This window comes from Microcaecilia unicolor, chromosome 2 (assembly GCF_901765095.1).
Source record: "Microcaecilia unicolor chromosome 2, aMicUni1.1, whole genome shotgun sequence".
NCBI lineage: Eukaryota > Metazoa > Chordata > Amphibia > Gymnophiona > Siphonopidae > Microcaecilia > Microcaecilia unicolor.
Window position 1 is genome coordinate 554,199,424 of NC_044032.1, and position 13,228 is coordinate 554,212,651.

A 13,228-nucleotide genomic window follows, 5' to 3' on the forward strand; every position below is an offset into this window, starting at 1 on the left:
GTATTTCTTATGCTTTTATATAGATTCATCAGGTATTTCTCTGCACCAGAAAGCTTACTATATAAGTAAGTTGTTACCAGAATAATGGAGGGTGAAGTGTCCTAACAAAGAGCGGCAGTGGGAGATGTGGAACTCTGCAGTCCTTTGTTTTCAGGCTGTTGCTTTAATCATAGGCTATTCCTGAACTCTTAAGTTTGTTTAGTTCTTAATTAAAAAATCCTCCTGCAAGAATGTTAATACAGTCACCTGAAGCACAGCATAATCCTCTCCACCCCTCCCCCACTCTTCCCATCTATAAATGAACTCGTATGTGAAGCAGTTATAACCCAGGATAAACTGCAGCAATTGGTTTTCTTTCAAACTTTGAGCTAGATCTGGAAAATATGAATATCATCTAGCTGTTTATAATGCATTATGACCCAAGTAGAGGCCATACTTCCATAATAGTGTTTCTGTACTTTTTGTTTTGAGGTCTTTGGAGTAATTATTACTATATTGAATTTTGTTTTTCAGTTCTCTTCCTCCCCCCTGTTACTGAAGAAGAAGCTACTGAAAATGGTGTTACAAAAACGGTAGTTTATAATTTTTATTTGTAAACTTATGACTATAAACTGAACTGTAAAACTAAAAAAATAAATTATCATACATGTGAAATTATTTTGTTTAACTCTTGCCCCTTTATAGGGAGCATTGCAGTGTTATTGCATGCTAATTCCCAAAGTACAAACTGTTTTTAAGCAAAACAATTGTGTAAATTATATTTTTTTCATTAATGTATGTTGCTACAGATGTATGACGGTATAAACAGTATGTGTATTGGTGGATTTTGGTGAATGTCAATACTTTAAGGAATAAGGTCTGAAAATAAGTACTTACTAGAAGGCTTTAGTTTTGGGTTTTTTTAATACCTAGAAAACTTGTATTTTCTTTACATTTGTAAGACTGTTTAAAGTACAGAGCAGAGCTGCATGCTCATTCTTTATTAATGGAAGCTGTTCATATCCAAGGATAAGCCAAACACACCCAGGCACTACAAAAGGAAAGACCGGATGTAACCTAAGTGGAATTTTAATTCTGTAAAGTGCTTCTTACTGGGACTTTCACATCTGAAATGATCTTTCAGAAGTGAACATTGGTGTTTTCCCAAGTTTGAAAGGAATTAAAAAAAGCAAACAGAAGTTCAAAAAAAGTATTTTTATTTGTGTTAGTACTCGCATGCCTCTCATTCGGAGGGGAGGGGGAAGGGTTTTTTTGGTGTCTGATGATAAGTAGGATAGCAAGCTCTTACAGAGTGGGTAACTTTACCGATGGATTCCACGCAGGCAAGCTACTGTAGCTTAAAATATATCCAAAACATTTTTTTTTCCTGTTGAAGGCAAGCATATTTGGCTGTGGATTCCCAAGTTATAAGGACTTACTATTCTTGTATTTGGAGGAAACCAAGTTGCATATCGTAGCAGATGTTCTCTGTGGACACAGAATACATGTCCTCACATCCTGGAAATGATGATTAGTAGTAAGTCTACTCCAGCTGAAAAAAATAGACTAAAGTGTTACCACTTCAGCAGGCAGGAAGTGGTGCAGAGAAGCAACTCAAAAGTTTCTAGTAATTACTGAACTAGAGTACCTTTCCCCACACAAGCTCCATTGATGATGACATGACCATGCTCTGAGGACTTGTATCCTATATCCATAAAAAAACCCTGTAATTTTTTACCACATTTATACCTCTACTCATAGAAAAATGTTATACCGAATTGTTCTTCTACTACTGTTCAGTTGCCCTATTAGTTCCCGTGTTTCTTTCCATTGTTCCATTGTTCTTTCTCCATTGTTCTATTCCTTAACGACACTTTACTTTCTTTCGCATAACCACTCACAATGTAATCCATAACCGAGGTGTAACAAACTGTATTTCCACCATTCACAATGTATTGTAAGCCACACTGAACCCGCAAATAGGTGGGAAAATGTGGGATACAAATGCAATAAATAAATAATAGATGCCGGTTATTGGGTGCTTATCAATTATAAGTGATAATTATGTTTCATGCGTAACTGACCTGTTCTATAATGGGGGTCGTTACAATTGCAATTGCACACCTTACTTTAGGCGCCATTTCTAGAATTTGGGGGTATATTGGCACCATCAGTTGTGTTGCAACCATAAAGGACATAAGCAAACACTGGGGAAAAAATATTTTTCTTCCTACCAGCTACAGGCCACATTTTAGACTCCAGTTGCATAGTCTTGATGAGGTTTAACTTAGGAGGTAAAAACTGTTTTAATGCCGAGCAAACAGTTAGTCCCAGCCGCCACTATATACATTATCCCCCAGATTTGGGCGTGAATCCCAGATCAGCGCCCAAAATAATGTGCTCCAATGATTTAATTATTGAAGCTAACATTCAATTGACACTAATTAAGATTGGGCGCGGATCTGGCTACACGTTTTTCTGTAGCAGTGGGCACCTAAATTGGATTGTGTGCAATTCAAAAGCAGTGTGGTCATGGGAGAGGCATGGGTGGGTCAAGGGCATGCATGTACATCAGGTTTCAGCTGGTGTAAGTCCTCCGCCCGAAATTGAGTGAGAGATTTGATGCCCAGCACTATTCTATAAAGAATGCTCATCCCTCAGCGCTGTTCATTAAATAACATTGAGATCCAAATTCCAGCACCATTATAGAATCTCTCTCTCTCTCTCCTCTCTCTCTCTCTTTATATATATATATATATATATAATATATATATATATATATATAGATATTATATATATATACAGTGGGGGAAATAAGTATTGATCCCTTGCTGATTTTGTAAGTTTGCCCACTGACAAAGACATGAGCAGCCCATAATTGAAGGGTAGGTTATTGGTAACAGTGAGAGATAGCACATCACAAATTAAATCCGGAAAATCACATTGTGGAAAGTATATGAATTTATTTGCATTCTGCAGAGGGAAATAGTATTTGATCCCTCTGGCAAACAAGACCTAATACTTGGTGGCAAAACCCTTGTTGGCAAGCACAGCGGTCAGACGTCTTCTGTAGTTGATGATGAGGTTTGCACACATGTCAGGAGGAATTTTGGTCCACTCCTCTTTGCAGATCTCTCTAAATCATAAGAGTTCTGGGCTGTCGCTTGGCAACTCGCAGCTTCAGCTCCCTCCATAAGTTTTCAATGGGATTAAGGTCTGGTGACTGGCTAGGCCACTCCATGACCCTAATGTGCTCCTTCCCTGAGCCACTCCTTTGTTGCCTTGGCTGTATGTTTTGGGTCATTGTCGTGCTGGAAGACCCAGCCACGACCCATTTTTAAGGCCCTGGCGGAGGGAAGGAGGTTGTCACTCAGAATTGTACGGTACATGGCCCCATCCATTCTCCATTGATGCGGTGAAGTAGTCCTGTGCCCTTAGCAGAGAAACACCCCCAAAACATAACATTTCCACCTCCATGCTTGACAGTGGGGACGGTGTTCTTTGGGTCATAGGCAGCATTTCTCTTCCTCCAAACACGGCGAGTTGAGTTCATGCCAAAGAGCTCAATTTTTGTCTCATCTGACCACAGCACCTTCTCCCAATCACTCTCGGCATCATCCAGGTGTTCACTGGCAAACTTCAGACGGGCCGTCACATGTGCCTTCCGGAGCAGGGGGACCTTGCGGGCACTGCAGGATTGCAATCCGTTATGTCGTAATGTGTTACCAATGGTTTTCGTGGTGACAGTGGTCCCAGCTGCCTTGAGATCATTGACAAGTTCCCCCCTTGTAGTTGTAGGCTGATTTCTAACCTTCCTCATGATCAAGGATACCCCACGAGGTGAGATTTTGCGTGGAGCCCCATCTTTGTCGATTGACAGTCATTTTGTACTTCTTCCATTTTCTTACTATGGCACCAACAGTTGTCTCCTTCTCGCCCAGCGTCTTACTGATGGTTTTGTAGCCCATTCCAGCCTTGTGCAGGTGTATGATCTTGTCCCTGACATCCTTAGACAGCTCCTTGCTCTTGGCCATTTTGTAGAGGTTAGAGTCTGACTGATTCACTGAGTCTGTGGACAGGTGTCTTTCATACAGGTGACCATTGCCGACAGCTGTCTGTCATGCAGGTAACGAGTTGATTTGGAGCATCTACCTGGTCTGTAGGGGCCAGATCTCTTACTGGTTGGTGGGGGATCAAATACTTATTTCCCTCTGCAGAATGCAAATAAATTCATATACTTTCCACAATGTGATTTCCGGATTTAATTTGTGATGTGCTATCTCTCACTGTTACCAATCACCTACCCTTCAATTATGGGCTGCTCATGTCTTTGTCAGTGGGCAAACTTACAAAATCAGCAAGGGATCAAATACTTATTTCCCCCACTGTATATATATATATATATATATATATATATATATATATATATATATATATATATATATATATATAATGGAGTAGAGGATAATATGTAAACCACTTTGATTTTAACTACAGAAAGGCAGTATATGAGATCCCATCCCCTTTCAAATGATTCAAATAAATGGCTGGGTATTCAATAATAAAAACTTGGCTCGCAAATAAGCCTATGATGCTTATAAAATAATCGTGCAATAAATAATAAATATTTTTTGTAAACTTCACGTAGAAGTATCTTATGTGAACGCTAAGAATGTTTATATTCAGAATCAATTTGTTGCATTTAAGGGGCCCTTTTCTAGCTCTTAGCACATTAAATGTGTATTAAGGGCCATAGGTATAAAATAGAATGCACAGTATTTAGTACACACTAGTATCCATTAGCATTTGTTAATAAAATGGCCCCAAAGTTTAAAGAGTATGTTCAAAATGTCTGGATTTGTGGAGTTTTGCATAAGAACAGCCATACTGGGTCAGACCAATGGTCCATCTAGCCCAATATCCTGTTTCCAACTTCAGCCAAAACCCAGATAATAGTAACATTCCGTGCTACTATTCCCAGTGCAAGCGGTGGCTTCCCCATGTCTATCTCAGTGGCAGACTATGGACTTTTCCTCCAGGAACTTTTCCAAATCTTTTTTTAAATGCAGGTGTGCTAATTGCTGTTACCATAACTTAACTATTCATTGATTGAAAGAATATTTCCTCCTCTTTTTTTTTTTTTTTTTTTTTTTTAAGTATTTTTATTTATTTATTTTATTTTATTTATTTATTTTAGTTACATTTGTACCCCGCGCTTTCCCCACTCATGGCAGGCTCAATGCGGCAGGCAATGGAGGGTTAAGTGACTTGCCCAGAGTCACAAGGAGCTGCCTGTGCCGGGAATCGAACTCAGTTCCCCAGGACCAAAGTCCACCACCCTAACCACTAGGCCGATATATTACCTCTACAGCCCAGATAAGTGTTGAATAAATATAAAGTCTTCCTTGTCATCAAGCAGATGAATCCATTACAAATGGGTTGTGTCCATCAACCAGCAGGGGGAGATAGAGAGCACTGAAAAACCATAGTGCCTCATGGCCAACTAGCTCCATCTGCCTCTTCAGTAGTCTCTATCTCCCCAGCAGGGTGGTTTCAGCTTGTTCAAACTCCTTCAGAAGATCTGCCTGGGGTGGCTCCTTTGCTTTTGCCAGTTGTAGCAGGGGTGTTGTGGCTGATGGTGCCCACTTTAAAGGCAAATAAGATAGCCCTTTCCCTGCCTTACCCGGCCCCCAATGTGGAAGTAGACAAATAGGCAAGCCCTGTCCCTGTCTTTGCCCACGCTGTGTATGCAGGCACATAGGTTCGCCCTTTCCCTGCCTTTCCCACGCTACTGATCCTCCGGAGTTGGAAATTTGCCTCTTTCGCTGTTGCCTCAAACTTTCCTCACAGCGTTAAAAAAAAAAAAAAAAAAAAAGTCGCGTCGCGCTTTGGCGCTGCAATCCCAGAAAAGAGGTTTTCTTCTGATTGTGCAGCGTGACCGGAGCTCGGAGACTCGGTCTGGTGAAGTAAGAGCATTTTGTAGCTCCTCTGGGGAGGGCCCACATTCGGCAAGACTTTGGCGCGAATCCGCCATTTTGAATTTTCGCCATTTTCGGCGATGGCTGCTGAGAAAGTAAAACGCTGTTCCGTTTGTGGCAAGCGCAAATCTGCAACGGGGCTCTGTAAGGCATGCTTTTCAGATGGTAGAGCCGGCCCGAGCATGGCGAGCGATGTTCCTTCCCGCTCCGTGGAGCTGCCAGCGGGCGCCATTTTGGAACAGCATGGCGTGACCCCCGCTGAGGCGGAGGGGTTTGAGCCTGGAGGGGCGCCTCTTGTAGAGGCTAATAAAAGAGCTGTTTCCCTCGGACTGGAACTGGGAGGCCAGGGTGAGCCATTTTCCCCTGAATTTGTTTTATTGCTGCATAATGCATATATGTTAAAAAGAGCTCTTCCGCAGGGGTCCTCTGCGGCCCTGCTTTCTATATCCCCTCCAGTGGAGTCTGGCCTTGGATTATCGTCAGGCGCATTTTCACCTGATAGATGGCCGCAAGATAAGCGCAGAAGGGTGGATTCCCCTTCAGAGAGTGGCGCACCCCCTTTTTCTCCCCCGTGGTCGGGATGTGAGGACTCTGAGGAGGTCTGGCAGGCCTTCGTGGTCTGGAGAGCCAGAAGAAGGTGCAGGATTGCCACTGGATCCAGGTGATCCTTCTGCGGTGAGGATTTTCCACCGCGATGAGCTGCCAGCGCTTATTACTGATGCCTTGCAGGTCCTCTCTATAGAAGACCCTGGGAGTACTGAGACCTCCTCCGGTAATCCGAGGATGGCAAGTACTAAGAAGCCTGCTCGAGCCTTTCCTTTGCATGACTCCATCTAAGAGCTTATGACGGCTCAATGGGCTGACCCCGAGGGGCCTTTGAAAGTCGCCAGGGCTATGGGGCAATTATACTCTCTAAGTGAGGAGCATTTGGCGCGCCTTGCCGTGCCTAAAGTGGATGCCCTAGTCACGGCTGTGTCAAAGAAAACTACCCTCCCAGTGGAAGGAGGAGTTGCCCTGAAGGGATATGCAGGACCGTCACCTGGAGGCAGCTATGAAACAGTCCTTTGAAATTTCAGGCCTATCCTTACGGGCGTCTGCATGCTTGGTTACAACAGGCAGTGGAACAGGCCGGAGATGGAGCGGAGCCCCCTAAGGAGGTGGCACCGCGGATGGAGTCGGCCTTGTCATTTTTGACTGACGCCCTTTATGATCTGTCAGAGCTTCGGCTAAACAGATGACTGTAGCAGTGGCGGCTCGCCGTCTTTTGTGGCTACGGCATTGGGCAGCTGACATGGCCTCTAAGCAAAGGTTGATGAAGTTACCCTTTCAAGGCCTTCTCCTGTTTGTTGAGGAGTTGGAGAAAATTGTAAAAGGCCTGGGGGATGCCAAACCCCAGCGCTTACCCGAGGATAGGCCGCAACCATCTTCCAAGGGTCAGGCGGTTCCCTCCTCTTACAGACCTCGCTTCTGTGAAGCTAGAAGGTACCGCCGGGGGCGTTCTGCTGGGTTCACCTCGCGTGCCCATTTTCAGCAGAGGAACTCCTTTCGCTCGGACAAACGTTCCGCAGCAGCAAGCTCAAGACCTGGAGTTCAAGGGCGACCCTCTCAATGATGGTGCGCCGGCCCCCTCCTTGATTCCTGTGATAAGAGGACGACTTTCCCTCTTTCTCGAGGAGTGGGCCAAGATTACCTCAGATCAGTGGGTCTTGGACCTGATCAGAGAAGCTGCAGATTAGAATTCAATGCCCCGATAAGAGACGTGTTTATGGAGTCCCGATGCAGTTCTGCCGCCAAACGGGTGGCGGCAGAGGAGACCTTGCAAGGCTTGATTCACATTGGGGCGGTTTCCCCCGTGCCTCCCGCTGAATGCGGCTCTGGCCATTACTCCATTTATTTCGTGGTGCCGCGAAAACGAGGGTCTTTTCGCCCTATCCTGGACTTAAAAGAAGTCAACAAGTCTCTGAATGTGCGGCATTTTCACATGGAAACCCTGCGCTCCGTCATAGCGGCGGTACAGCCAGGAGAGTTTCTCACGTCTCTGGACCTGAAAGAAGGTTACTTGCACATACCATTTTGGCCCCCGCACCAGAGGTTTCTGCGTTTTGCGGTGATGGGAAAACATTTCCAGTTTCGGGCCTCGCCACAGCTCCCCGAACCTTTTCCAAGGTAATGGTGGTAGTAGCTGCTTTTCTCAGGCGAGAGGGTATCCTTGTTCATCTGTACCTAGACGACTGGCTCATCAGAGCAGACTCTGCAGAAGAGAGTCATCAGGTTACAGCCAGAATGGTCTCAGTGCTGCAGTCTCTGGGCTGGGTCATCAATATAGCCAAAAGTCACCTGACCCCTTCTCAATCTCTAGAATATTTGGGGGTCTGGTTCGACACAGCCTTGGGGATGGTCTTCCTACCCGAGCAAAGGCGGTGCAAGCTTCAGAACCAGATCCGTCTGCTCCTGAGGATGCCTCGCCCGCGAGCTTGGGACATTGTCCAGCTGTTGGGGTCGATGACGGCCACTTTGGAAGTGGTGCCTTGGGCGAGAGCACACCTGAGACCTCTGCAGTGCTCCCTGCTTCAACGGTGGTCTCCAATATCTCAGGATTATCAATGCAGACTCACGTGGCTCCCTGCGGCTCGGCTCAGTATGGAGTGGTGGCTCTCAGACAGCATGCTGCGGCGAGGAATGCCGCTAGCGCTCCCCGATTGGTGCCTGGTGGTAACAGATGCCAGCCTGAAGGGCTGGGGTGCATATTGCCATGGAAGGCATGCCCAGGGTCTTTGGACACACGAGGAGTCGGAGTGGTCCATCAATCGCTTGGAGTTGAAAGCGATTTTCCAGGCGCTTCTGGCCTTTCAATTGACAGCAGTGGCCTACATAAATCGCCAAGGAGGCACTCAGTACATAGTACTAGCCGCGCAGGCTGCGCAGATTTGCCACTGGGCTGAGCTTCATCTGCAGTTTCTGTCAGCAGCTCATATTGCAGGTCAGAGCAACGTGCAAGCCGATTAACTGAGCAGGAATCAAATCGACCCAGCGGAATGGGAACTTGCAGACAAAGTATTCCTGCAGATATGTGCCAAATGGGGAAAGCTCGTAATGGATCTTATGGCGTCAAGCACAAATGCCAAAGTCCTGTGCTTCTACAGCAGATGGAGAGATCCTCGCTCGACAGGGTTGGATGTCTTGGCTGAACCCTGGCCTCAGGGCCTCCTGTATGTGTTCCCTCCGTGGCCCTTAATAGGGCGAGTACTCCTGCGGATTCGGCTCCACCAAAAAGAGGTGGTTCTCATTGCCCCGGATTGGCCCAGGAGGCCGTGGTATGCGGACCCTCGGCGGATGCTGGTAGAGGATCCCCTGCCGTTACCTCTGGTACCGAACCTGTTGTCACAGGGCCCGGTGACCATCTAGGACGCCTGCCGCTTTGGTCTTACGGCATGGTTATTGAGAGGGCGCAATTGAGAGACAAGGGATATTCCAGTAAAGTCATTTCCACTCTCCTACAGGCCCGCAAGCGTTCCACTTTTGTGGCTTATGCCAGGATTTGGCGCCAATTTGAGGCTTGGTGGGCTTCTAAAGCGATCACACCCATGCGAGCTTCTGTCTCGCTGATACTTGACTTTTTGCAGGATGGTTTACAAAAAGGCTTGGCCTATAATTCCCTGTGTGTTCAAGTGGCAGCCTTAGCATGTTTTAGAGGGAAGGTCGCTGGCCTCTCTCTCGCTGCTTGCCTGGATGTGTCACGGTTTCTTAGAGGGGTGCTTCGGCTCCGTCCTTCCGTGCGGGCTCCGTGTCTGGCCTGGAACCTGGGGTTAGTTTTAAAGGCCCTTCAGTGTTCGCCCTTCGAGCCGCTTAGGCAAGCTTCGGAGAAGGATGTAACCTTAAAGACGGTCTTTTTGGTGGCCGTGACATCGGCGAGACGGGTATCTGAGCTCCAGGTGCTGTCCTGTCGAGACCCATTTCTGCAATTCTCAGAGTCCAGAGTAATGGCACGTACGGTGCCTTCCTTCATGCCTAAGGTGATTTCAGCATTTCACCTAAACCAGCCTATTTTCCTGCCCTCATTTTCTAAAGAGGAGTTTCCATAAGCCTATGGGCAGTTGCACCTTCTGGATGTGCGAAGGGCTCTGTTGCAATATCTGCGCATGTCAAATGCCTTCAGGACCTCTGACCATCTTTTTGTTCTTTTGTCAGGTCCATGCAGAGGGTCTCCAGCGTCTAAGGCCGCTATAGCCCATTGGCTCAAAGAAGCTATCTTTTCAGCATATGTGCTATCTGGCTGGCCTCCACCTGAAGCCTTTAAGGCACATTCCACAAGAGCAATTTCCTCTTCTTGGGCTGAAACTGGAGCACTCTCTCTTCAAGAGATATGTAGTGCAGCTACTTGGGCTTCTAAGCTCTCGTTTGCCTGACATTACAGGCTGGATGTGGCTGCCAGGAGAGACGCGCATTTTGGAGCACAAGTGCTGGCGCTTGGTGTGGCTTGTTCCCACCCTATCTAGGGATTGCTTTGATACATCCCATTCGTAATGGATTCATCTGCTTGATGACAAGGAAGGGAAAATTAGGTTCTTACCTTGGTAATTTTCTTTCCTTTAGTCATAGTAACATAGTAGATGACGGCAGAAAAAGACCTGCATGGTCCATCCAGTCTGCCCAAGACAAATTCATATGTGTATACTTTACCTTGAATTTGTACCTGTCCTTTTCAGGGCACAGACTGTATAAGCCTGCCCAGCAGTATTTCCCGCCTCCCAACCACCAGTCCCGCCTCCCATCATCGGGTTCTGGTACAGACCTTATAAGTCTGCCCTCCCCTATCCTAGCCTCCCAACCACCAACCCCTCTTCCCCCCACCTGCTCCGCCACCCAATTTCAGCTAAGCTTCTGAGGATCCATTCCTTATGCACAGGATTCCTTTATGTATATCCCACGCATGTTTGAATTCCGTTACCATTTTCATCACCACCTCCCGCGGGAGGGCATTCCAAGCGTCCACCACCCTCTCCGTGAAAAAATATTTCCTGACATCTTTCCTGAGTCTGCCCCCCTTCAATCTCATTTCATGTCCTCTCGTTCTACCGCCTTCCCATCTCCGGAAAAGATTCGTTTGCGGATTAATACCTTTCAAATATTTGAACGTCTGTATCATATCACCCCTGTTCCTCCTTTCCTCCAGGGTATACATGTTCAGGTCAGCAAGTCTCTCTTCATACGTCTTGGAACGCAAATCCCATACCATCCTCGCAGCTTTTCTTTGCACCGCTTCCATTTTTTTAACATCCTTAGCAAGATATGGCCTCCAAAACTGAACACAATACTCCAGGTGGGGCCTCACCAACGTCTTATACAGGGGCATTAAAACCTCCTTTCTTCTGCTGGTCACGCCTCTCGCTATACAGCCTAGCAATCTTCTCGCTACGGCCACCGCCTTGTTGCACTGTTTCTTCGCCTTCAGGTCCTCAGATACTATCACCCCAAGATCCCTCTCCCCTTCCGTGCCTATCAGACTCTCCCCGCCTAACACATACGTCTCCCTTGGATTTCTACTCCCTAAGTGCATCACTTTGCATTTCTTCGCATTGAATTTTAATTGCCATACGTTAGACCATTCTTCTAGCTTCTTCAGATCTTTTTTCATGTTTTCCACTCCCTCCGGGGTGTCCACTCTGTTGGATGAACAGATGAATCCATGAGCCCTCCCTCAGTGGTTCATTATGCGATTCATGTTACTTTTATGTTCAGTTTTTCCTGTAGATATGTTCCCTCATTGGGAGAAGTTGGAAAACAGTCTTCAGGATTTCTGTTCAGTTACAGGAGGATGAGTTCATTCCCTCCAGGAGGATGAGTCCATTTCCTCCTTTGACTTATAGCTCCAGTTTTGGGGCGTTCATCCGCTGTGAGGAAAGTTCATGTTGTTATATTTTGCGGTGTAACACTGCTTTGGAAGCTTCAAATACTGAAGAGGCAGATGGATCTAGCTGGCCAAGAGGCACTATGGTTTTTCAGTGCTCTCTATCTCCCCCTGCTGGTTGATGGACACAACCCATTCGTAATGGATTCATCTGCTATGACTAAAGGAAAGAAAATTACCAAGGTAAGAACCTAATTTTCTCATAAGCATGGTATACTAGGACTATACAGTATCAGTATATAGTAGTGGAATTAATTATCATACAATAACTGGGGTTTTTCTGACTGACAATTCTGCACCTTATCCCAATTATAGCAGAAAAAGGATCTGCAGCGGAGAAGTAGCAGTGTGCAATCCGATTGATATCGTCATAAAGTGTTTGCAAGAATCTGAAGTCTTTTCCTCCAAATTTGTATAGAGAGTTATGCTTGTACTCATTAAAACTGACAATCAGGTTGTAATGTAGTACACCAACAAGCATGGTGCCACTGGATCATGCAGTTTATGTCAGGAGGCCATTCGGGTGTGGCGTTGACACCTAGCAGGCAAAGCCAGTGGCCTGGCTGACAGACTGAGCATGGTTATCAACCTCATGAGTGGTCTCTCAACATGGGCATTGCCCAAGAGATCTTAAGATCATTGAGCACCCCCTCGGTGGATCTCTTTGCCACTCAGGTCAATCACAAGGTCCCTCAGTTCTGTTCTAGGCTTCAGGCCCACTACAAATTAGTGTTAGATGCCTTCCTCCTGCATTGGGGACTGGTCTTCTGTACGCGTATCTTCCCATACCTCTCATGGGGAAGACTTTCCTGAAACTCAAGCAAGACCATGTGATCATGATTCTGATCGCTCCTTACTGACACCAGACGATCTGGCTTCCTCTTCTTCTGGTGTTATCCTCCGAAGAACCGTGGAGATTAGAGTGTTTTCCGACCCTTATGCAGAACGAGGGATCTCTTCTGCATCCCAGATTCCAGTCTCAGGCCCTCATGACCTGGATGTTGAGAGCCTAGAATTTTTCTTCTTTGTGTCTTCCAGAGGGTGTCTCCTGGAAGCCAGCAAGACCTGGGAAAGATTCCACTAAGAGGTACTCTTTTAAATGAGGAAGTTTGCTGTCTAGTGTGAGGGCAGATCCCATTTCCCCTACACAGATCCTTCTTGAATACCTTGTACACCTTTCCAAGTCTGGCCTTAAGACCAACTCTGTAAGAATTCACCTCAGTGTGATTAGTGCTTATCATCAATGTGTAGAGGTTAAGCCCATCTCTGGACTTCTAGTTGTTCGCTTCATGAGAGGTTTGCTTTTATCAGAGCCCCCTGTCAAACCTCTGCCTGTGTCATAGAACCTCAACATTGTTCACAA

General features: G+C 46.2%; 1 protein-coding gene across 9 annotated transcripts in view; it reads left to right on the forward strand.

The window, feature by feature from the left end:
• FIP1L1 (factor interacting with PAPOLA and CPSF1) overlaps positions 1–13,228 on the forward strand; it is a 337,219-nt gene that overhangs the window by 64,333 nt on the left and 259,658 nt on the right. Inside the window, exon 3 of one of the 9 annotated variants that reach the window (XM_030191383.1) lies at positions 514–572. The exons of the other annotated variants lie outside the window; for them this stretch is intronic. Within the exon in view, the coding sequence (XP_030047243.1) occupies positions 514–572 (59 nt within the window). The remainder of the gene's footprint in view (positions 1–513; positions 573–13,228) is intronic. 9 annotated transcript variants of the gene reach the window in all.